The 26,686-nt window shown below is 44.7% G+C and overlaps 1 protein-coding gene across 1 annotated transcript in view; it reads right to left on the bottom strand.

Moving 5' to 3' along the window:
* Positions 1-905: 905 nt before the first annotated feature.
* Positions 906-26,686, bottom strand: part of MFNG (MFNG O-fucosylpeptide 3-beta-N-acetylglucosaminyltransferase) — a 119,777-nt gene continuing 93,996 nt past the window's right edge. The window contains exons 7-8 of the mRNA XM_086936455.1: positions 12,062-12,147; positions 906-1,222 (exon numbers count right to left, since the gene is read on the bottom strand). Of these exons, the coding sequence (XP_086792581.1) occupies positions 1,153-1,222; positions 12,062-12,147 (156 nt within the window). The 3' untranslated portion in view covers positions 906-1,152. The remainder of the gene's footprint in view (positions 1,223-12,061; positions 12,148-26,686) is intronic.

Here is a 26,686-nt window from a genome sequence, read left to right as displayed (position 1 = left end):
ACAATAAATATAGATACATATATACATAGAGGCGTTTTTAAGCCCTTTTCTTCCAGTGGTCAGTGTAAGTGGCATTCACATTTTGCTTTCGTCCATCACACCATACTGCAAGGGGCAATGAATCAGCCCACTTAAGCTATTGGCTCTGATACCTGTGAGTGATAGCATTTTGCTTGTATACATGTGCACACTCACCTCAAAAGTAGCTCTTTTTATTGCCAGGACTGGTAAGTAAATCTTTCTTTTCTGCTACCGTTCCAAATTTTGGGTTATTTCTTTCCACAAACACAGTTTTAGATGGTAGTATTTTAAATGTTTTCTTATTTTTCACTTTCAAAGCATATTGTTATGTTTCTTTAAAAAATTCAGTCTTTTCAATTCCAAACCTACTAGCCTTGTCAGTGCATGTTTAATGAGGTACTGCATTCATCTGCTTTGGACCCTTTTCATGATGCACATAGGCTTTTGCTCTGCATGGTGGGGTTTGACTGCAGGTGCTCAGGCTTCTTATGCAGCCTTCAAAAGCCTTCACCAATTCATGAGGCCTTTACCTTTTGGGGATTTTTTTAATACAAAGAAATATATAGATGATTTTGTGGGAACTTGTGAATTTCAAAATGTGCAAATTTGCTTAAACTTGTAAAATGATGGCCCTTTGTGAATACAAAATGGCAGCCCCATTCTCATGAATTTTATACGATTTGCGAATTCTTACAATATGGTATGTGCATTTTTAACTTGTTCTTTTACAATAAGTCCATATCACACCCCTTTGGGGTTAAATCCCACCACCAAAGCACATCAAATCACAACATCGAAAAGTTACATCATCACGTTGTCGAGCTAGTCCAGTAACCTTGTTGACGCTAATAAAATCACATTGTCTTCTTGATATTACCCACTGCAGTCCGATGGAAAATCAAAGACCTCATGAGCAGTCTTAGAAATGTTTCTCTGCTTCAGCTTCCATCTCCAGGTAGGCACTGCTAAACATGGCCATCTTGGGTCAACCTCCGTAGTAGTTTGTATCAAGGGGATGACACCGTTGCTACTGGATCCTCAACGGGACATATGGCGGACATCAATCTGATGCATCTCAGTGTAAAGCAAGGGGTGAATTCACAACTTTGTGGCTGGTACCTGTCAGTGCAGTCAAGGGTGTGCAGCATGTGGATGGCACCATGATGTGTCCGGATAGAGGAGGCAATGGAGACTGCGAAACCTGCAAAGCAGGGAGAGAGGTGAAAAAAGAGAGATTAGAGAAAAATATTTTTGGGTGGTGCAGAACCTGTCAGCTCAAGGGGTAGGTGAATTCAGGTGATTTGCGTGGGCTATAGAGCCTCTCGTTTCTAGGGATGGGTGGGATCAGAGGATGGGCAAAGAAAAACAAAGACTCTCAACTCTAGGCTCATGTGTAATTTGGTGAATTGGACGAAGACCTCTCAGCAGGGCCACTCAAATTAAGTGGTAACTGTGGGCCAAATCATGCTGCAGGTTTGACTAAATTATGTGGCAGGAAAAGACAAACAAAATGACATAATGCTGGTAGTTCCATGGTAGTATTATTTCACTATTTTGTCAGTTTGACTCACAAGGATAGAGCCTGAGCAAATGTTTTACCTCCATAGTTCCTGTTTTATACACCTTAATACAACAATCAGCATCTCATAAATGACGACCTAGTATTTGTGAAGGATCTGCCTCTGGGATTAATTATTTAATTGATTATTAATTAGGTAAATTATGTAATGCTCATATATTTTTGTTAACTTGTAGGTGTGGGCTGCTGGGTTGGTAGAGGTAGAGGGTGTAATTAAGCAATAATTCATTCATTTATTATGATTTATAATTTATGTACATTGTGTAAAACTGTATTATTTTAGTTATATTGTAGTTGTGGGATTGTAGAGGTATAGGATGGGAAGTAATTTAGGGAATATTTTAAAAATATTTTATAAATTATTATTATTGTAGAATTAAATATTTAAGTAATTATGTAAAATGGGTCATACTTATTTATTTTAGTTATATTTTAGTTGTGGGTTGCCAGGGTTGTAGGGGCATAAGGTGGCAAGTTAATTAAGTAATAATTAAATACCCATTATTTTTAAATTGAAAATTATTACATTGTTTACGAATTTTGTAAATGGATTCATTGTTTTTAATTTTTGATAAATATATATTTTGTTAATTAATAATGTTTATGTTAAGAGTTTAATATGTTTCTAATTTAATATGGTTATTCAAATATGTAATGTGTTTGAAGTGAAATAGTTTACCTACTGTTGCTTAGATTGGAGTGGGAGTAGTAAATCTTACACCTCTGAAGTCCAACGCTTTCCCTACCGTCGCTTAGACTGTAGTGAAGATAGTAATTTTAACTCCGCCGAAGTAAAAAGCTTTCCTTAATGTTGCACAGACTGGAGTAGGAATAGTAAATATTATCCCTTCAATGTCCAATGATTTCCGTAACTGTTGTTGAGACTGGAGTGGAATTTGTAATTTTAATCCCTCCAAAGTCCAACTATTCCCCTAATGTTACACAGACTTGAGTGAAAATGGTAAATTTTACCCCTCCAATGTCAAATGCTTTCCCTTCTGTTGCACAGACTGGAGTGGGAATAGTAAATGTAACCCCTCTGAAGTCTAATGTTTGCCCTAGTTTAGCACAGACTGGAGTAGGAATAGTAAATGTAACCCATCTGAAGTCCAATGCTTTACCAACTGTTGCACAGAATGGAGTGAGAATACTAAATGTAACCCCTCTTAAATAGAGCACTTTCCCTACTGTGGCACAGACTGGAGTGGGAATAGGTAATTTATCTCCTCTGATTTCTCCACTGATGTACTGTTTGGGGTGGGAATAATGTATTTAACCTCTCTGCAATTCTACATGTTCTCTACTGTTGCCTGAACTGGAGCAGGAATAGTTTAAGTATTAATCCCAGACTCAAGTACATTTATTATTATTATTATTATTATTATTATAGGAGTTTATAAAGCGCCTGGTGACGCCTCCTGGCGTGTCCCCGCGCTAAGGAGAGAGTGTTGCTTGGGTGGAGGGGCAGCGGGCAGTGACTAGATAGTGAAAAGATAAGTTTTTAGTTGTTTCCTAAAGGATGTTTCGTTTTTTTCCTGTCTGATATTCATGGGGAGGATGTTCCACTTTTTGGCTGCGAGAGTACGAAAGGACCTGCCTCCAAGTCTGGCCTTTTTTGGGCGCGTTGTTTCAAGCAGACCTAATATTGTTTAAATAGATTTATCATTAGTATTTGTTTCAAAGTATTATTTTAGAATTTTTGTTTATATTTTCATTTGTTTCTAAATGTGTATACTTTTTGTAAATGTCTTTTTTTATTTTTTATTTTATTTGCTTAGCAATTTATATAATGTTTCCAATTTAATTGTTAATATTTTGTATGTCATAAAAAAATATAGATACATATATATATATATGGCAGTTGCCAGTAGGTAGTTATAGTTAGGACCTTGTTTCTATTCACTTCAGCTGTTGTGTTGAAAGCTTTGGGGATTTGTCAAGCGGGACCGAGAAAAAGGGAGGGGTCCATAAATGCTTTTTCTCTATGTTAATTCCCATTGGAAACTTTAGATAAGGCTACTGCCCGAACTGCTGAACAGAATTACACCAAATTTGGCAAAAAAGGTAGCTTTTGGTTCAGAAAGCACTCTTTTAGTTAAATTGTGTAAATCAGTTCAGTAGTTCTTGAGAAATGTAAACATTTCTTAGATACATAAATCTGACCGCTGAGGATCCCCGAATCCTCCCGATCTCGTGCCTGATATATGATTGGCTGACAACACTTCAAACCAGGAAGTGTTGGCAACCATCTTGTTACTTGGTTGAACCGAGTCGCAAGAAAAAAGGTGAAAAAGGGATACAAAACAAGAAAAGGGTCAGAGTAGAAACACCTGGATCCCCTAGGCCTGCTCATGGGGGTTAAAAAAAGCATTACAAAAAAAGATTTCTGCGGGAGTCGGGTTGGGTGCGCGAATTCCGCCAATTTTTTTTAAAAAGGTCTCCAGCGCTTCTTTTTTTTTAAGCTCCTGGGTGGGCCATGTCCCAGGCAATGCAGATAATGATGCGGGGACCAGCGTGCGCACCCGCAGCCACAGGGACCGTCACCCTGTGCTTTATTATTTTATTAAAGGCATGGGGGACTCCTACCCACCCCCATGCAGCACCGGGGACCGCCACCTCCCTGGGGCTTTAATCATTAAGGGCAGGGGGCCACGTGGCCATCCTGCAGCCCTGGAGACCGCCACCTTCCGGGGGCTATATTTAAAAATGAAGTGTGGGGGGCTCAACCCCCCACACAGCCCTGGGGACCACCACCTCCCCAGGGCACCAATTAAACATGGGGGTCTATTGCAGACCCCCAGCTCAAGGGACCCCCACCTCCCCGGGGCTGGCTCCAGAAATGTCCCAGGGTGCCCACCCCCGGGACACTGCAGTTTGCTATGCTCCCGCCAAGCCATTGAAAACTCTGATTCACTTCACAGAAGCGAGAAGCTATGCAGAATTGCTATTGGGCAAAGGGCATGTTAGCAGCTCCCTTTGTCCAAAAGCAATGCTGGCTCCCGCAGGGACCTTGGGGCTTCCCGCGATCCTCAACGATAGGCCAGGCCCTGGGGGATGGGGTCCCCGGTGCCGAAAATGGCCCGGAAGGGGGGCCACTGTGCCCCTGTCCCTTTTTTATTTAAAATAAAAAATGACCCAGCCCTGGGTATGGGGACCCCAAAGCCAAAATCGGCGTGGAGAGGAGAACCCCTACTTTTTCAAAAAATAAAATAAATGGCCGAACCCCAAGGAATGGGGTCCCCGGGGCCTTTAAAAAAAAAAAGAAAGGCCCATCCCCCGGGGAGTCTATCGGCCTCAGGAGGGGGGGCTCCTTTGTATTTAATTTAAAATAAAAAAATAGGTAAGGCCCCGGGGGATGGGGTCCCCGGGACGCAAAAGCAGCAAGGACAGGGGGCCACACAGCTCCATTTCCTATAATAAAAAAAAGAGATGAACCGGCAACTCGCTATAAGCCCCTCCCCTTTCACCACCGCTCTGCAAAAGCGCCTCCTGGCACGTTCTTGGTTGGGGAATGAAGTCCCCGTAGCTACTGAGGGTCCTTAGGGGCCAACAAGCCCACTAAGTACCTCCAGTAAGTCCCACACAGTGGGATTGCTGAGAGGTGGTCTGAGGCCACACCCCTTTTTACAACACTCTGCAAACGTGCCTCTTGGTGCACTGCCTTTGGTGGGATGAGGTCCACTTGTGGCCCCGGGTAGATGGTAGTCCCCGGGGTCGTATACAGAGTGGGAAGAATGACATGCAGCTCCCTCCCATTCTTTAATATGTATTTGGCCTGGGGAGGTGGTGGTCCCTGGGGCTCAGGGGGAACCGCTGGACACCCCCCATTGGTATTTATTTAGCCCCGGGGAGGTGGTGGTACCCAGGGCATTTGTAAGCCCCAGGAGGAGGTGGTCCATGCAGCTTTCCTCCTTTATTTCAGTTGAAGCCCCAAGGAGTTGGCGGTCCTTGGGGCTCTTAGAGCACAATGGAGAGACGTCCAAGTGGTCCCCTCCATAATTTCAATAAAGCCACGGGGAGGTGGTGGTCCCAGAGGATCATAGGAGCCTCAGGAGGGGGGCATGTGCGCCCCCTTCTTTATTTTTTAAATGCATTTGCACGCCCCCGGGACAAGGCCTACAGGAGTGCTTTTTTAAAAAAAAATAAACGCAGGAGCACATGCTTTAGTTTTTTTCATTTTGCTGCCCATTCGCGAATCTGTTGAGATTATCTCCACAAAATGTTTTTAAAAAATGCTTTTTAGCCCTGGACTTCTAGGGGTTTTTAAAAAAATGCTTTTTAGCTCTGGAAGTCTAAGGGGGTTAGGGTATTCCTACCCTGCCCCCTTCTCTTTTGTATTTTAAGTTACTGTTTGGGAGTCTGAAGATGGCTGCCAATGCTTCCTGGTTGAAGTGTTGGCAGTCAATCGGATGTCTGCACAAGATCCGGAGGGTTTGTGTCCCTAGATATACAAATTTGGATTTATTTAAATAAATCTAAAACTACTAAATGGATTTACAGCAAATAACAAAGAGGGTGCTTTCCAGACCAATATCTACCTTTCTGCCAAATTTAGTGTCATTCCTTTAAGTGGTTCGGACTGTAGTCGTGTCTAAAATTCCTATGAGAATTAATATGGGAAACACACATTTTTTTGGCCACCCCCACCCTTTTTCTTGGCCCCGAAGCTTTCCATGCACAAGACCCAACTTGATACTTTTTTGGGAAAACTTTTATGAAGGTTGTTCACACTTTGCCTATGTATAACTTCCTACGCCAGTAGGTTTTATATAATACACCCTGCATTTGCATATGACTAAGCCAGAGGGATCAAGTTGACAATTGATCACCAAAGTTAATTAGGCCCGCCCGACCTGACAACATCCCTGCAGTGCTGATTGAGGTAAACAGTAACTGGTGGCCAAGGGTCTAGGCTAACTTGTTTAGTTGGTTAGTTACAACGGGGTCCTATGGGCTTCGCTACCAAGCCTTTCCATGAGGGTGGCCCTCATGGAAAGGCTCGGTAGTGAAGCCCATATTGAAAAAAAAAGGGAATTGTAATCGCCCCTAGAATTATAGGTTGATAAGCTTCCTAGGTATTTCTGAGAAGATTTTGTAAACCAATCCTGTTACCTCATCAGGAGGAATAGGCTTAGGAGAATACGATTATTCCTATTGAGCAGGGGGTTTTCATGAAGGCCATTCCACAGTGGATCATTGCTTTGCTTTACGGGCAATTATTAACTAAATTTAGAAAATGAGTGGAGCTTAACCCCATCTTTTCTTGTTCTATCTGGTGTTAAGAAGTACGTAGCAAAAATGATGTTTGTGCATGTCTTTCTCATGTAAAATGCTGTGTATGCCATATTTTGTTAGAGTGTACCTTTTATAAGAATCGCTCGTATTAAGTTTTTAAGACCCTTAAGGGCTTATTTACAAGTCCCTTGCGCTGCCGGTGCGTCACTTTTAATATGGGAAAAAGTGGCGTACCGGCGGCGCAAGGGGTTTGTAAATAAGCCCCTTATTTTATAAGGAGCAGATGCGCTCCAGGTGGGAGGGGGTGACTCTACTGTCTGAAAATCGGTTTTACGATGTTGCAGTGAAATTTGCATGTTTTATACTGTTTATCAAGCAAGGTTTTTAAGTTTGGATCGGGGGATTGGTTTTAGTGTATGTATTAGTGGTTTTCTGATGTTTTATGTTTTTTTTTATGTTTGACGGACAAGTGTCCCAATAATGTTATTCTTACTACTACTACTATTAGTTGAGTTAATTTGGAGGCGAGGGTGGACCAAAATTGCATTGAGGAGGGCGCGGTTACCAACTGATGGAGGAGGACTGGGAGCCATGCATTTTAAGGGCCATTACCTTGCAGCTCAGTTGCAGTGGCTCACCAGATTGCTCGCAGGAAGGCTTTTACATGCTGACTTTTTCTTGGGTCAAAACCCATCCAAAGGCTCCCTGAGGCTTTGTTTGCATCACCTTGTCCAATTTACAGTGTGCCCTGCGTCTTTCACGAGAAATGGAACCACACGCTCCAACACCTCTGCTGAAGGGACTGCAGAAGCCTGCAGAAATACTTTCCACTCACTACCATATCTGATCTGAGGAAGTTGTGATCTCGCATTTAGGCAACCTCTTTCGAGAAGAGAGGCAATCTTAGTACTTGGCAAAAGAAATAGGCATTGTATTAGGACAATTTCTGCTCCACTCTACAATTGGGAAGGTCCTACAATCAAGAGGAACAACCCGCACATGCAGTATTAAATTCCATACATAAAGTGGATGAAGGTCAGATTAATTAGGGGGCTTTATAAATCCTTTATTGATAATTCCACAGTATCCCTTCAGTCAGTGAGGGAGAAATGAGAATCTGTTGTAAGTAGGGTATTCAATGACAAGGAGGGGGGATGGATACTTTTATATCATCAGAAGATATCCCGCATTGCCCAGTTTAAACAGATGCAGTTATTTATTTTGCATAGGGCATATTTAATCCCAAGTAAATAAATCACAGAGACCTATTCTAACTCTCTTGCCCCAGGTGTCACAACGAGGATGACACATGTAAGCACATACTGTGGGATTGCCACAGGCTAACGACCTTCTGGCTTTGAATCACAAACTTTTTAACTCAGACTGGCAGTATCACCGACTAGGCTTATTTCAAGCATTGTATGTCTGGACTGTTAAAAACCTTAATAAAGACATACTAAGGGCCTTATTACAATGGCGATCGTTGGTGGTGGTCCACAGCTCTTCGGTCCGACTGCCGGATTACAATGCAGGCAGTCGGACCCACAGCGGGAATAGGGCAGGCACCACTGTCGGGATTACGATATCCCTTACAGACAGCTTTTTCATGTCGGGAAGACCGCCATGAAAAGGCTGTCAAAATAGAATTTGGGGCCCCCAAACAAGGCTCCCACCCACCTCCATGCACCATTTGCCATGCATGACTTGGTGCATGGTGCATGGATTTGCAGGAGGTGCTTCTTACCACGGTGGCTTGTGCTGTGGCTCTTGTCCTTGGCCGCAGCACAAGCCATAGTGTTATAGAGAACTTTCCAACTGCTAGCACAGCGGTCAAATCATAACGCAGCGGTCGGACCGCTGCATGTTTGTCGGGCAGTCTCCTGACCGTGTCAATAGCAGTCGGCAGTTCTACTGACCACCATCGTAATAAGGCCCTCACACCTACATTTTGAGGGACCTTGCACTTCTAATTGGAAAAAGGGAGCTGATGTGCGTTTGGAAGATCCTAAAGACCCGTTCTTTGCAAAGATGAAAGAGTAATGTAGTCTATTTGGCTGAGAGCAATACCATACGTAGATAAGCACAGGGGGTCTGTGTAAACACCCAATTGCTCTCCAATGGGATGAACGTCTGTTCACCTTTAAGAAACTAAGGCCCACATGCATCAAAGTGATTTGCATTCGCAAACGGTGCGAATCCCAAAATTCGGCCGTTTGCGAGTGCAAATCTTTGTTTTGGGATGCATTAACTTTTTTGGCTTTTTCGCAATTCAAGAAATCGCAATTTATTTGCGATTTCTTAAATTGCGATTGCATTTAAGAAATCGCAATTTTGCGATTTCTTAAATGCAATGCATCATCTGAAAAAAGTTGCGAATTCCCAGATTAGAAGTGTTCAATTAGCACAAAGTCAACCTTCATGGTAATTTTAGAAAAGTTTCATAAATGCACAAAAGTGCATTTTTAACACTTTCATTTTACACTCACACATGCCCTTGGGCATGTATGTGTGAAAAATGGACTGTATGTTACATTTCAGGGGTGCAGGGGGGGGTCCTTTGGACCCCCCCCTGCACCCTAGAAATTGCATTCTCATTTTGCGATTCCTTAATTGCGAATCGCAAGATGAGAATGCCTTCCCATTGATTCCTATGGGCCTAGGAATCAATGTAAAGGGATTCCTTATTTGCGATTCGCAAAATTGGAAATCGCAAATAAGGAAAAATAAGAAATCGCAAAAATATATGCGAATTTTTAATGCATAGGTATTTGCGATTTCTAAATTGCGATTCCTTAATTTTCGCAATTTAGGAATCGCAAATACCAACAATGATGCATGGGGGCCTAAGTAAAATGACAACAAACCTCCATGACATTATGTATTATCGCTAGTCAGTAAATCATAATCACATTTAGATAAGCCTAATCATTATTTTAGATTTGATAAAAATCATCGTATTTTAGATTTGATATAACAATTTGTCCTGGCATTTGACAATTTGGCCCCAAATCACTCCATGAACACTATATTACTGTGTAACTGGAACTACGGTACGTCTTTTTCGACTATTTAGGGTGGGTTTATTTACTATTTGTTTCATTGTAATTTTTCAACATGTTTCACAGAAAATGCGGATGTTTTAGCCATTCCAATTGTTTACTATAACTTAAGAGACATTATCTTGCAGGCCATTGCCTTCTTGCATTACTGATCTGATGTAATGTGATGCGCAAATTTAATGTTACTCTTCCACAAAGTGAAGTGAAAAGATCAGTACTTTAGAAAAACAATGGGGCTAAAATGTTTTTGAGGAAAATAAAGAAAGTGATGGGTGGGTGTTTTGATTTAATCTCAGCCAATGATAATTACTTCAGTTGTATTCTAGTCCATCAGGGTGTTTTTTTGCCCACCATGCCACCTCTGAAAGGAACCAGGCATAAGACAGTTAGCCTTGGCCCAGCTCCATTATCGACAGGCAAGCCCAAACCTGCAGGGAAGGTTCCCTCTGAATGAGAACAGAACATGCCTGGACTGGCTGTTTGGGCTGGAATGTTCCTCTTGAGATTAATTCAAGCATTCCAACCACCATTTTTTTGTTTTGTTCAGTCTGATGCCGTGAGTATGACGAGCATGCCCAGGCGCGGGTCTTGTGCTTACTGTGCAACAGGAATGAAGCTGCACCATACTGGTGAGACCCAAATAGATCGAAATTGTTTTAGAGTTGCTTGGGTCCCCATTCAGATGGGCCTCCCCTGGTAGTTTGGGCTGGATTTTTCCTATTGACCAACGCTGATTTGCGTATGGCTAGTTCCTGTAAGGAATGGATTGGCGCCCAGACTCATTATCAATGATTGAAATTCATTCAAGCATTCTACCTATCCCTTTTTTTTTTTTGTTTTCCTAAAATGTTTTTCAGGCAAAGCCCATAAATGGAAACAGGAGACTGATTCAAAAAGTGGAACCAGTTCATTCTGTGATCAGCATTTGCCCTCGTATTGTGCCCCCGAGCTTAGGGCCTCATTAGGATGGCGGACGAACCTGCGTCCATCCGCCACCCCCGAGGTGGAGAGGAGGGACTGTCTGCAGGGGCAGCGGCAGTCCCTTCGTGCAAATTAGGATGTGACCGCCACCCTGGCGGTCACATCCCATATCTGTAACCTTGCGGCGGGTGCTGCTTGAAGCAGCGCCCGCCGCAAGGTTAAAATTGCATGCTTTGCATATGCATGCACAAAGCGGCAGGCTCCTTGCCGTTCCTGCCGCTCTGTGCATGCATGTGCAGGCCCATGTGCACCCCCCACCCCACAACACCCTGGGGGCCCGCAACCGGCCCCCAGAAGCTTTGGTCCACATGCTTTTCCACCGCGGAAAAGCATGTTTCCTCACCCTTCGTAATTTGGCTGGCGGTGTTTTGCAGACACTGCCACCAAATTGCAGACAACATCAGTGGACTTGCCGTCCGCCTGATCCCGCCGCCATCCTAATGTGGCTGGTGGTGTTTTGGAGGTCCGCAGCGGTGAATCCGCATCCTCCGGGCCGGCGGTGGCTTCCGCCGACCCGGAGGATGCAGATTCACCGCCATCCTAATCGACCCCTTTGTTTGGAAAAGGAGAGTTTAATAGGTTCCCTCACTGAGCTATCCAAAGCTCAGCAAAACAGTCATGGTTCAGATCCAATCAAGTTTAACTCGTGCTTGGCTATGCACCTGGCTGCATCTAGTCAGAGAAGACGTAGAGGAAGGGATATTGTAGTGGGCACACCACCTAGCGGTACAAGTCCTACTCTCAGCAATCCTTCATGTGTTTGGCATAATCTATTCACAAAGAGGACATTCACATTTTGTGTTCTTTATTTATAAGGCTGTAATAGCCCTCGTGTTTGGTAACGCTGCGTGTGTGCCCTCGGAGAGTATAAATCTCCAGTGCAGGCGTATCCACTTCTCCTGGAGTATGCCCACTCCCTAGGGGTGAAGAAATGCTGTAGACGCTTCTCTCCTATCTGAAGCAGTGCACGATTGCACAAGTAAGTGCACTCATTCGTGCGCTACATCATGGAGTGCATTGTCGGATGGCATTGGGACACCACTTTACTATATTGAGGCCCCCTCGGGACCTCGCCATTATAAAAAGAGCTGGATAAAGGCAACAATGCAAAATGGGGTGTGACAAGCCCTTGCTGTCTCCCTTACTCTGGGTTTCTAGTACTGTGCTCTGCGCAGGCCTGTCTCACCTGGAAGGATCTTCCTGCTCTGAGAATGGACCAGGAATTTTCACCACGTTCTGCTTCTTTTGGAAAACCCCATAACTCAGAGTGACCTGTTGGGGGGAATACAGAAGAGAGGTCAGATGCAAGCCGAAATATTTTAAAAATGTTATCTACCCACCTACAGTGTTAAAACCCTTCGTGTCGACACTCTTGACTCATCTTTGTGCACAAGAGCATACATCTTAGGTGTAAGTGTTTCATTCAGTTCTGTTTCCATTCTATGCATTCTATTACATTTAAACACTTGCCATCAATGCTTTAAGTGGACTAGGTCATGCTGGTGCTGAGCGTAAGAAAAGCAGAAAGAAATGTGTACACAAACCTACCAGACCCCCTTTTCACGGAGTTCCATCAGAATAGAATTCAAAGCAGTCTACTTAAAGCATTAATGACAAGTACTAGATTGCAAAGAATAAAAACAGTACTGAATGAATCACTTTCACCTAGTTTGTATACCATGGGGCCCATTAGGATGTCGGGCGGATCACCACCGCCATGCAGGCGGTGGCGATTTGCCCGACATCCGTCACCAGCCGCCACCCATTTACCCCCCCCCCCGCCATATTACAATGGCGGGCGGGACTGCGGCGGACGTAAACACCGTCTGCCGCTTTTCATCCCTGGTCGCCTTGCGGCTGGGAAGGGTTCATATCGCTGGCGGTGTCTTTCAGCCAGCCAGCCAGCCATATTAGGAAGGCCAGGATCAGATGCCTTTCCGCCACTGAAAAGCATGCGGTCTTCACTTTGGGGGCCCCCTATGGGCCCCCATGGTGAAGGCGAGGGGGGGTGCACATGGGGGGTACCTGTGGTACCCCCCTGCATTTGCATACGCAATGAGTCAGGCACCGCACGGTGCCTGCCGCTTTGAGTGTGCAAATGCATCACAAGCATTTATAGCATTGCGGACGGTGCTGGTGTGAAAACCGCCCGCCGCAATGTTATAAATGCATGTTGCGCCCGCCACTGTGGCGGGCGCATCATAATATGCTAGGCGGGACCGCCGCATAGCTCTTGGGCAGTTCCGTTTTCCCCGAGGATGGCGGGCGGGCAAAGTCCACCCGCCATCCTAATTGGGGCCCTTGTGTGCAAAGCCAAAAATATCATCTACAAAGATATAGACTACAGTAGCTTAATAAAAGAGGTGAGTATATCAAATTGTAAATATTAGGCATTATACTGTTAAAATAGATATTAACATTTACAACTTGAAAATATTATATTTTCAAAAGGTATATCCTTAAAATATCAAACATATATTAATACTATTTGTAATTACAAATACTACATATTAAAAATATACAACATCAGTATTACAATTAAAATTATTGCTACAAAAATATATATAATATAAACTGTAATTTACTTTAAACTAACTTTTAAAATTAAACGTAATCACAAATATATATTTATCTTACATCATTAAAAAGAAAAATCAGATTACAAAATTTGATTTAGAGCAGTCAGATTCACTACTACCACTCCAACTTGACCAAAAGTAGGGAAAATGTTGGACTTTGGAGGGGTCAGACATAATATTGTCACTCCACTGTAAGCAACATTAGGAACATTTTGGATTTTGGAGGTGTTAGATGTACCATTCCACCTCCAAAGTAAACAACAGTAGAGGGGTGTGACCAAGATGGTGGCAGGCTAGGACAGTCGAAGCGGAGCTCCGGCCTCGCTGCCCAAAAAGCACGGGTTTGAGCCCTCACAGACTGAAATGTCCACTCCTGTTTGCTGCTCAGATCCCCCTGACTCCCAGGGTGCAGACAGCGGAGAGAACAGCGACTGCAAAGTTGATGTTTGCGAAGAGCTGTGTAGGTGGACACAGGCTGTGGAGCACTGGAGGAGGCTGGAGAGGAGAAGCAGCCTTCGCTTCCCCACCAATTGGTCTGGACTTTTGGCCCCTCCTGTGCGGTCGCCCCCAGGCGACCTGGTGCTGGTGTGGCCCCCTGGAGCAGGTCCCGGACGTTTCGCTGGCTCTTGCACCAGTGAGGCCTAAAGTGGAGATGAGGACTCAGTGAGGTCAGCTCTTAGAGCCGGGCCTCAGATCCTGCACTTGAGTGCGGACAGTAGAGGAACAGACGAGAGGATGTAGGAAGCAGACCCCGTGCCCTCCCTATAGTTTCATCGCTTGGCCCACCTGGGCTACCAGGGGCTTGTTGGACAGCCTGCTTTCCTGGCAGCATGGCCAGCTGTTGGTGGGCCTTCTGATCTTGGAAGTGACAGCCACGGTGGTGATTGGCCTGGTAAGACAGTGATGAGGTGACGTGCCTGGCGGGACATAGGCGACCCTGCCCCGCGCCCCTGTGAGATCATGAATACTGGAAGGCCCACATTTAGCTTTGGATATTGTCTTCCGCAGAGGACTCCTCTACCCTCCATCTCGACCTGGCGGCTGACGGGTCTCGGAGAGGCTGACCGGAGCCTCCCCCACACATACCAGTGGACCTGACTGGGTGGCTGGCGGTCTGAGAGAAGGGAGGCCTGGCACTGTACTCTAGCCCAGATGAGCGCCAACTTACCCTCCATAACAGCGTGATGATTCTCTCTTGAAGCCATCTCTACAAGAACCACGTCCACATCTCGCGCCCTCCCTCGGGAGCGGTGCATCACATTTGCAACTCACTGTAAGGCGGTCCTGGGACTCTTACTTCATTTATAAGCATCTTGGGTAAGCGTTGCAAGACTTTTGCAATCTAACATTTACCCCTATGCCCGGGGGCTTGCCTCATTGGTCAGGGTTGCTGATAAGGCCCACTAGCATGGCATCCACTAAAGGTAAAATGGGCTGTTCAGTACGGGACATGCTCACCAGCCAACATGGTGGAGCCACAGGCAATACATCTGCAATGGCGAACACATAATCTACGGGCGAAGTTGAAGACACTAACAGCCTAGTTTACAGAGTCCATGTTCACCTCTCTTCATGAAGACCTGCAGATGGTCAAGAGGGATCTCTCCTCGGACCTTCAAGAAGTTCGTAGAGACCCGGATGAAGTAGGGGAAAGGTTTGCCTCCTTGGAAGATGGATGTGCAAAAAGAGACAAGGAGGTTGAGGGCTTGCAAAAGGAGGTGATTAGCCTCCAGGAACAGCAGATTGACTTACAGGCGCACATCAAAGACCTTGAAAAATGGGTTCAAAGAAACAATAATAAAATCTGAGGTATTCCAGCTGCTGCAGAGGGTACCAATCTGGAGAAATATGTGTCAGCTATGTTCCACATGGCGATAAAACTGGATAGATGCCACAGAGTTGGTCTACCGAGATCTGCAAAGCAACCCCTGGTGGATATCTTGGGGTGCATTCATGACTTTCAAACTAAGGAGGCCATTTTGCACAAGGCTGGAGATGCTCATCCACTTCAACTTAATGCCACTCCGTCAGTTATACCAAGACTTAGCAGCTATCACCTTGCAAAAACAGATGGATTTCAGGCCAGTCATGACCCATTTGAGAGACTCTGGGATTTCCTATTCTTGTTGCCATCCATTTCGCCTCATCTTTCATTTAGACAGCAAAGTGCACCAAATCAGATTTCTCTCAGATGCTTGCAGGGTCCTTGGCTTAGAGCATCCTTCAATTACACAGGAGCGATTGGGAACATGTAGAAGGGCAGGGGTCAACATAAATCCACTTCTGACTGCTTATGCTCCGACCCGGACACCATAGCACAAGAAAAGGAAGCCGTCCAGCGCTCCCAGTCCAGAGTGCTTCTGGAACTGAAGAGTCTTGAATCCTGGACTGTTAAATGAGTTATTTGTCCTTGGCTGGTGGGCCTGAGGGTGGTGAAGTCAAGCAGAGAGGCCTTACTGGCATTTTGGCAATGGAAGTCCACGTTGATGTCACCCCCTTGCAGTTGTTCCCATGTTTACTGGATTTGTTGCGGTCAATCTCAGACTGTTCTTTACATATTGTGGGTTTTGTTTTTTGGGGTTTTCCTTTTCCTTCTCACTGTGCGATGCAAACTAGGCCAATCTGCATGCTTCATCCTAGCTTTACTTCATGGCTTACTCTCCGCTACTTACATGCAGTCCAGGGGAAGGTCACACATCAAAGTGCTGTTTCCCCATTTAGCCTTCCTGTGGCTTACATTAGTCGGTCTCAATGTACAGGCCTTAACAATCCCATCAAGAGATCAACTTTCATCCCACTTCTTTGATCAAATTAAGGGGGGGGGGTATCTGTCTCCTCCAAAAGATACACCTCGTCAATAAAGATATTCATAGAATGCAATCCCAGTAGTTTCCACTCCAATATTGGTCCTCTGGTCCTACTAAGCAGGGTGGGGTTGGTATTCTTCTCTTTTCCAAACGCTTTAGTGTCTAGGTGTTGGCCACAGTTGTAGAGACCAAGTATCGCCTTCTGGCACTCTGCCTACAGATAGGCTCTTTTCACTTTACCCTAGCAAATGTTTATGCCCCTAATGAACAGCAGGAGAGCTTCCTTATATACTTGTTGGCCTCTGTCCTTCAGCCCCCAGATGTGCCCATATTATTTTGGGGTAGACTTGAATCTTGTGATGAACTCTGACTTAGACATTTCTGGCCAGAGTTCCATCCAGACTGGGGCCTTTTCACCAGCAGGCCTTAACAATCCAATCAAGAGATCAGCTTTCATCCCATTACTTTGATCTAATTAGGGGGGGTATCTGTCTCCTCCAAAAGATAATCCTTGTCAATAAAGATATTCATAGAATGCAATCCCAGTAGTTTCCACTGCAATATTGGTCCTCTGGTCCTACAAAGAAGGGTGGGGTTGGTATTCTCTTTTCCAAACGCTTTCGTGTCTAGGTGTTGGCCACGGTTGCAGAGACCAAGTATCGCCTTCTGGCACTCTGCCTACAGATAGGCTCTTTTCACTTTACCCTAGCAAATGTTTATGCCCTAATGATCAGCAGGAGAGCTTCCTTATATACTCGCTGGCCTCTATCCTTCAGCCCCCAGATGTGTCCATATTGGTTGGGGGAGACTTGAATCTTGTGATGAACTTTGACTTAGACTGTTCTGGCCAGTGTTCCATCCAGACTGGGGCCTTTTCGCCAGCAGGCCTCTGTTGGCTTACAGAATGCAACCTGCATGATTTGTGGTGAGGTACGCATCCCAGTGACAGGGACTACACATTTTTTTCTGCTGCACATAAAATAGATGTGCGAATCGACCACTCCTTAGTTACCCTGCCCCTGTTATGTTATGTTATGTTATGTTATGTTATATTTGTTTTGTATAACGCACGGCTACTCAAAGAGTGTCCCCCTCTTAGACCTCATCTCTGATGCCACTATTGAGCCGAGGTCTCTTTCAGACCACGCGCCTATTTCTCTTATGATATGGATACCTGCCTACCGGTCCCAGAGCCCATCCTGGCATCTCTGAGATGCTATGTTGCAGACCCAGTCTACAGTGGATGCGATCCAGGCGGTGCTTGTGAACTATTTATCTGTAAACAATAACAGGGAGACCTTGATGACCTCCATTTGGAAAGCCTTAAAGTTAGTAGTCCGAGGAGAGTTTATTGCTCTCTCAACTTGGAGAATCGTAGGTGCAGAGAAAGCATTGTGGCCTGGCGAGGACGGTCTCTGAACAGGAGACTATTCACAAGAGGACTTGTGCCCTTAGAATTTGGAGGGAGTTGGAGAAGGCCCAGTTGCAACTTAAATGGTTGGATCGAGACTGGGCAGAATTTTCTATGTTGTGCCTTAAGCATAAATTATACTTGGGTAATAATAGCTCAACGGCTCCACAGCACACTGTACTCTGGCTCAATGAAAACCATACGCACCGGTGCCAAAACTGAGACGGGTATCGATGAGGGTATTGCTGCGACTTTTCAAACCTTTTATGCTTCATTGTATTCATCTACAGAGGGTCCAATTGATGATCCAGTGGGATATGTCTGCAAAGTTTCTCTCACTCCCCTGGCTGCTGAAGAGTCTTGTACTCTGAACCAGCCTATCCGCGTAGAGGAGGAGTTCTCGGCTATTGCTCGCTTGAAGCCTCTGAAGTCCTCCAGACAGGGCGGCTTCAGTGCCTTGTTCTACAAGACTCTCTGCCCTGACCTGGCTCCCTTGCTTAATCAACTTTTCAACTCTTTCTCTGAGTTGGGCTCGCTGACAGATTCCATGTTGGAAACCTCCATCTCAGTAATACACAAGCGGGGTAAGGATCCGGCCGTCTGTGTGTACTATAGGCCCATATCACTGCTAAATATTGATGCGAAACACTTTGCGAACGTCTTGGCACATCGTCTCAATCTCCTTATTCCGGGCCTTATAGAACCAGACCAATCAGGTTTTATTCCCTCTCTCCAGTGCGGAGACAACACTAAGCGCCTATGCCCCCTTATAGACAACGTACACCGGTCGTGTAACAAAGGTTTGCTGCTTTCTACAGATGCCGAGAAGGGGTTTGACCGGATATATTGGCTTTACCTTTTCGACACATTGAAATTGTTTGGCATTGGCAAGAGACTAGGGAACTGGATTCTGAGTATATATAGCACACCAAGAGCATTGGTTAGATTTAACGAGTTCAGAGCCATCATTTTTCTATCTCTCTGGGCACTGGTCAAGGATACCCGTTATTGCTGGTTCTTTTAGATCTGTGAATGAGTCCCTGGCACAGCGGCTTTGGGATTACCCAGCTGTAATGGGGATACCATTTGGGTCCGATCACCACCTGATTAGTCTCTATGCCAGTGACGTCATTTTCTCAGTTACGGAGCCTTTGACTTCACTGCAGGCTTTGTTTGCAGAGCTCCAGACATCCAGGTTGGTGTCTGGGCTCAGGGTTAATATGCAAAAGTTGCAGATCTTTAACCTCTCGGTTGCCCCTATGAGTGAGCTGGTCTTGAGATCGCAGTTTCCCTTTGACTGGTCCTCAGAGGGCATTCTGTACCTATGCATTTCTTTGGTGCAAACTTTACCCAAGACCCTTGCTGTAAACTGTGGGTCCCATGACACTCAGATTTGTAAAGATCTCTCAGTATGGAATCGCCTACTTCTCTCTTGGATGGGGTGGGTTGTGGCGGTCAAGATGCCCATATTCCACCGCATGCTCTATATTTTCCAGACTTTTCCTCTGACCCCCTCTGCCCAAAGCAATTTGTTCTCTTCACCTGGACATTAGTACACTTATATGGGGAGGTAAGAAACCCTGCCTCCATAAACATCTCATCTACCACTCTAAGGAAGAAGGGGGACTTGCGGTGCCCCAGTTGCTTCAATATTATCAAGCTGCCAGTGGAGGCTTTTAGTGGAGTGGAATAGAATTCTCCTGGAAATGCACTGGGCCTTTATGGACCAGGCAGTGGCGGGAACACAGTTATAGAAGGAGGTGTGACTTCCTCGTCGACATAGAGAATGAGGGCTGTACTCTTTGCCAAAGTTTGGGATGTGGTAGCAATAAAGTCTGGCCTAACCATCTTCCCTATGGCTAGCACTGAAACAGCCTACAAAATTGCTTCTTATTGGTATTATACTCCGATGAGTCTTTATAAGTGAAATAGGGATAGCTCTGGGTATTGCTGGAGGGGCTACATATGCTTTGGGACTATGCTTCATTTCTTTGGCACTGTCCCAAGCTCACCAGATATTAAGAAAATGTCTTGGATGATATTGATTCAGCTTTCAACACTACTATCCCAAGACTCCCAGCTTACACTATGCTGGGGCTCTCGAAACCCCTGACGTATCCCTTACACTCCATCAAAGGAAGACAGATGGCTTTTGCTTTAAATGTAGCCCACCAGATAATACTCTCATTATGGGGCAAGGATTAGACACCGGATCACATCTCTTGGCTGCACAAATTGTGGTTCCTCCTGGGGATGAAGAAGCTCTCTCTAGCGGTAACCCAGGGACGATCCTTCTTTTGTAACTTTGGCCCCTTTCATACACATCGTTTCTCCTGAGTTTAGGGATCTGACTTGTCCGTCTTATCTCCAGCTTCCCCGCCTGATCCCGGACTCCCCACTGAAATTTAGCCTACCGAAGCCAGTTACCCTGTGCGATATACACTTTTTTGCCTTAGTATTTGATTGCTACATTGATTATCTTCTCACAAGCTTGTAGGGATTGATGGGGGGAGATTTTGTTCAGCTTCGTTCTTTTCTCTTTATTAAAATTCAGTTTATATCACACTCCTGGCCCCAGGGTTTTAGGCAGCTGATATGGAATAAAAACAGAACACAGCCACCACATAGGGGTTGTAGGTGACATGCTGTGTCATAAGGTGCTTTGGCTGTGCCAATAAATAGAATTGATCCCAAAGTAAGCAACAGTAGGGAACCTGTTGGACTTTAAAGCAGCGACTTTACTCTATCCACTCCAATGTAAGCAACAGCGGGGAAATGTTGGACTTTGGAGGGGTTACATTTGCTATTGCCACTCCAGCCTCAGCAACAACAAGAGAAAGCCTCGAATTAGGAGGGGAAAGATTTACTATTCCCACTCAAATGTGAGCAAAGGAGGGAAAATGTTGGACTTTGGAAAACTCAGATTAACCCCTTGCACTTGCCACAAATGTTTGCGCTGTGCTGGCAATTGACATAATGGGCAGGATTCAGACGTCCCCTGGCCGTCGTGAGCACACGCCCACCGTGACTCATGACAGCCGGGAGCCATCATGAGCATGCATGGGGTTAATGTTTTCCAACCCTAAAATAGTAATAAATAAAATACACACACACAAACAAGTAAATATAAAATATATTCCCTCACACACATAAAAAAGAATACTTTAATCAGTATATGATTAATATAAATAATTAAAAACTAAAAATACTAAATCATAAAATATAAAAAATTAGACATACAATATATTAAAAGCTTATATGAAGATAAAAATAAATGTAAACACTTCACACTCTCTCAAAAAATAACAAATAATACCACTATAAAATTATTCTTCAAAAAACCTAAGACATAAGATAATTAATATCCAAATTATTAATACCAATTAAATTATCAAAAGCAGTTATCTAATTAACCAATCAACAATTAATAAATGCATTACTATATATTACAAAATATTTAATACATAGTTAAAAAAATGTATTTGCATAATTGATCATCAAATGAACAAATCGAAACTGATAGAGAAGAATTATAATCAATTAAAAAATATTTTAAAAGGTCACACCCTATTTCCCTAGAAACCCAACAACCTGACCAAAAGAATATAAATAAAATAAAAAACCTTAAAATCTATTACCAAATCATAAAAAAAGAAACTACACTAAAAAGAATTCCACATACTTAACGTGAAAGTAATACCTTGTGACACAAAAACTAAAAAAATAAACAAAATAATTTAAAAAAAGACATTATGCACAACTATATTTAAATAAAGTATATAAAAGCTATAAAAAAAAGATATACACACCTGCAGTACTCTTTTCAATTATATTTTGACTTCATAATCTTTCTGTTAATATTCGTGCCAATATTTTGCTGGAATACTACGGCTAGTCCCGTACGATTTTAGTGCCCCTGACCTGTGGTTCTGGACACCTTCATGGTACACGTGAAATTCAAATTCCCAAATGTATTCATTTGCTTTTATTAAAGTTTCCATATTTAGAGAGGAACATTTTTGAACAGAAAGAAAAAAATATGTTTCCTTCTTTAGGGCACAATTATTTTGACTAACCATTGAAAACCAAATACAACACAGAGGCCTCTGTCTTATGTGAAAGTCATCAATACATAAACGCCCAGATTCCTGTGAGACCTCTTCAGGCTCCATAAAACATAAACTGCTTTACGCTTCACCTCCAAGTGCAAACTGATTGTCCCAAAATGGAGACTATCAAGATTCGGAGGCAAAACACTGAAAGTGGTTGGAGCAAAACTCTGGAACAAACTCCCCATTAAAATCCGGTTACTGACGACTTAACATGCTTCAAAAACTTGCTAAAACAACTGTGACTCTCAAAACAATTTTTATTCATCAATGCTGCTTCAGAAATCCAAATACCTCTTACCAATCCTCCTGCATCCTTTCCTACGCTACCACACCTGTGAGGTTCCTACAATCACTCCAACTTTATACAAAATATTGCCGTCCTTCGGCTATTGAAGAATATTTCTAAATCACCTCTGCACTCTGTCCCGACACCACTCTCATTCTGCTATACACCTCCATTTACCACCTCTCGGTCCATGCTCACCCCTCCTTTAAACAGATTGCTTTGCAAAGACCAGGAATAGAAGTGACAGGTGAAGGAGAGTGACCATTGTATTGTATTGTAGTTAGATTTATAAGGTGCGCAGCTACCCACAAGGGGTCTCCCGGCGCCAGTAGAGTAGTAATTATACTTCGCAGTTGTTATTGAGAAAAGAGCCAGGTTTTAAGGTCCCTGCGGAATTTCAACAAGGATGGTTCAAGTTTTAATGTAGCCGGAAGAGAGTTCCACAGCCTGGGGGCAACACAGGAGAAGGAGGGTCCACCCATTCTCATCAGCTTGAAGCGTGGAATACAGAAGTTTCCATGGGATGAGGATCTAAGGGGCGGGACGGGGAGTACTGTTGGACAAGGGACTGTAGGTAAGCAGGAGCCGACCCTTGCTTGATTTTGTGCATAAAGCACAGAGTCTTAAATTTGATTCGGTTTTCAATGCGAAGCCAGTGGAGATCTTTAAGAAAGGGGGAGATAGAAGTTCTCCACGGGACCTTGCATAAAAGGCGGGCAGCTGAGTTTTGGACAAGTTGAAGTTTCCTCTGTAGCTCTAGGGTAACTCCGAGGTACAACACATTGCCGTAGTCCAGGCGAGAGGTGATTAAAGACTGGACTACCGGACGTCTCGATGGTAATGGGAGCATCCATAAGATTTTCCGGAGCCACCCCAGAATGGAAAAACAGGTGGCTGCCACCTTGACCACTTGATGCCGCATGTAAAGCGAATCATCCAAGATAAAGCCAAGGTTGCGAACCTGAGTGACTGGAAGAGGCGGTGGGCCCATTTCTAACGGCCAGTGAGCGGGGCTCCAGAGGTGCTTTTGTTTGCCCAAAATGAGCATCTCTGTCTTATCCCCGTTCAGTTTCAGGAGGTTCGCCTGCATCCACTCTGCTACTTGACTAAGTCCTAATTTGAGAGCAAATGGAGCGTTTGCTGCGGCCGAGGAGAGGGAGAAAAGAATTTGGGTATCGTCTGCGTATGAGTAAAGGGAAAGACCAGCGTCTTCCACGAAGGTTGCCGGGGGTCTCACGTAGATATTAAATAGCATAGGGCTCAGTGAGGACCCCTGGGGCACATAATACGCAGATGAACGGACAGAGGAAGAAGAGCCGGAGGAAACAACCTGAAAGGTGCGGCGATTTAAAAAGGATGCTAGCCAGGAAAGGGCAGGGCCAGTCACTCCGGCCGCTTTCAGCACTCTCAGAAGAATGGGATGGGAGACCGTGCCTAAAGCGGCGCTTAAGTCTAAAAGGATAAGCGCCGAGGTCTCACCATGATCACCATGATGAGAAGGAAGGTAGAAATTACCAGGAGATTCAGAATCACAAGGAGAAAGAGGGCCTAGAAGACCAGAACAAGGAGGAAGGACCAGACATAGGTCCAGGAGAAGAAGGAGGAAGGGATTAACCAGGTGTAGCAGGAGGCCAAGGAGTAGGTTTAGGACAAGTACCTGAGAACCAGGACCAGTAGGACCAGAAAGCTTGAGAGGTAGAGGACAGTCAGGAAGTCTGGAGAAGAAAGACCGGAAAGAGGACAACAAGGAGGAGGACCAGAACCACTTGGAAGAGACCAGGACAACTAGGACAGCTATAACCAGGTGATACATGACCGTGGAAGGAGTAAGAGGTCTAGGAAAAGATGGAGCAGTCTAGGAAATTATGTAGGAGGAGCAAGATGGTCAGGAGGAGGAGACAGACCTGCTGAGAGACTAAACACACGCAAACTAATGCTACCATAAGAACTAGGACTACCAGGAGAATCAGGAGTAGAGGATCAGAAGGGTCAGGACTAACAGGCTAGGCCCTCGAGGACCAGACCATGGAGAACCATTAGTTCCCAGAAGACCAGGACCAGAACGACCAAGATGAGGAGTAACAAGAGGACTCGAAACAGGACAGACTGTGGAGAGGAGAACCAACAGGGCCGGAGGACCAGAAAGGCCAAGAGGAGGAGGCCCAGAAAGACTTGGACTACCAGCATTGGGATTACCAAAATGACTAGGACAATAGCATCAGCGGGATGGAGAACTGGAGAATTAAGACCAAAAAAACCAGGGCCTAAAGCTCGAAGGGGGCAGAAAAATTAATAGACAGAGGAGTGCCAAAAGGAGAACCAGAAGACCCAGGATCACCCTGAGGGAGAAGATCAGGTCCAAGGCTACGAAGACCAAGAAAACCAGATGGACCAAGATGACCAGAATAGCCAGACTCAGATGACGTAGGTCCACTAGGCGGTTTAAGATCACCAGGACAACCAGGAATACAATGATCAGAATGACCAACACTAGGAGGACTAGATGTGAATTTTGGGTATATGCTTATGGGCATAGTCTTAGTAACAAAGGCGACACCTCATTTGACCTGTTCTTAGTTACACTTCTTTTAATGCAGATCTATGAAAGGGCAACTAAGTTATTTGCAAACTTTCCTTCCACCCCAGCTTTTTCGCTCCCCCCTTACTTACTATAATTGAAACGCGAAATCTCGGATTGTGGCTTAATTTTTTAACAGCCTATAAACCTCATGGAAATTTTACTAAATAGTGCCCCAGAAAACGTATGCTTTTTCTAAATACCCCCTTATCTGTTGCCCAACTGATGAATATGCATGAGATTTAAAGAACTAGTAATAAGCTAAACATCTGCCAAGTGTCTGACACAACCATGAAACTGCACCAAAGTTGTTAGCACATCAATGATTTTTTTACCCCCTTCTCTTTTAATTTTGAACCCCCGCCCCGTTAGACCTGCATGCTAATAGCCTACCAAATGTTATACATATTCATGAACATCAGCAAAGTTATTAGCACCAACATTGTTAGCACAAAACCTCCTCCCTCCACCCTCAATCCCATGATGGATCTACACGAAAGCTGCCATCCACAAAGGATAGAGATGCCAAATGTTTGCAATATTTCATGTGAATTCATTGAAATAGGGCACATATCACAAAATAAGCACTTTTTTAACCCCTTTTTAGGTCGAGGACCTAAAGGCTGCGCTTGCGCAGTTTGGGGAGGAGATTTAATGTTTCTTAGTAGGGCTTTAGAACCCGTCTCCCTGGCCCGTCTCTCCTCCATTGGCTGGCTTCCTAAACGGAGGCCAGCCATTGGAGGAGAGATGCGTCACTCCGATTTATCCCCGTTTTTTTCGGATTTGGGGGCGTAAGTTTTGCTGTTCTTTAGACAGTGACGTCATGCGTCACTCAAAACAGCAAAACCACGCCCCCGAATCCAAAAAATTTCGGAAGCTTGAGGCCGCCATTTTGTTTTCACCCGCAGTGAAGGTGAGCCGTTCCTTGCTGTCCTCTTGCCTTCTTCCCCCTGATTGCACTCGTGTTTTTCTTGTCTTGCCTTCTGCCCCGCTGTTCGTGTATGTTTCCCGCCCCCCTCCAGCTGTCCGTGTCTTTTTCCCGCCCCCTCCCACTGATGAGGTCGCCAGGGCTGAGAGCCCGGGCTGCTGGGAAGCGAGACGGGCTGTGGGGAGCCGTGAACTGTCCGTGCATGTTTCCCGCCCCCTCCCGCTGTCCGTGTCTTTTTCCGGATCCCTCCCGCTGATGAGGTCGCCAGGGCTGAGAGCCCGGGCTGCTGGGAAGCGAGACGGGCCGTGGGGAGCCGTGAGAGCCAGGCCACCGAGCGGGCGCTGCTCTGTCCCCGCCTCCCTCTCTACAAGAAGCCAGGTGATCTGTTCGCTCCTTTGCTAAGCGGACATTATTTCCCCGTTGTGAAAGGCGCTCCTTGTTTACTTTGTCAATCAGTGTTGTTATAACACAGCAACGCTGGTTTCTCTCCAAAGAGGTCCATGCTCTCTGCAACTTTTCCACAGACACTCTTGTGCACCTTTTGTTTATTTCATTAGCCCCTTCCCAGCTCATATCAGATCAGCTTCTGTAATATCATTATTTCAAGGCCAGATTAAAGGGCACGTCTCTCTACGCTTCTTGTTTCTCCCATCTGGTTGAAGTATGCCAGATTGCCTGTGCTGCTTTTAGCTTCAGTGCTTTGTAAATGATATTTCACAATATCGGTTTTAATTGCAAACCTGAGTCAAAACCTGCCTGACAAGAAAAGTGTACAGATCATACTCGCCTTACACCCTGTGAACTGAAACGTAAATATTGGTTTGCTTCAGATATCAACCTTTTGGGATCCAGCGCGTCTTCGCAAACGCAGTCGGCGATTCCTAACCAATTAAATGGATAACTTTCGGTGGATATTCGTCCATTTCATCGAATTATCGGAAATCACTTGAGAAGAAGAGATCCTTAAGTCGTTGAATAACAATGGGTGAGTCTTTTGTTTTTTCGTTTCAAGTTATTGCTAAATCTTTGTGAAAAAGGTACACTGTCTTTATTATTTCCTTGTTCCAATTTAAAATTTTACTTTTTGCTAATTAAAAAACCGTCTCTTGG

Source organism: Lissotriton vulgaris, chromosome 1_1, assembly GCF_964263255.1.
Source record: "Lissotriton vulgaris chromosome 1_1, aLisVul1.2, whole genome shotgun sequence".
Classification (NCBI taxonomy): domain Eukaryota; kingdom Metazoa; phylum Chordata; class Amphibia; order Caudata; family Salamandridae; genus Lissotriton; species Lissotriton vulgaris.
The sequence above is the reverse complement of the archived record's forward strand: the minus strand, read 5'-3'. Positions and strand labels throughout refer to the sequence as shown.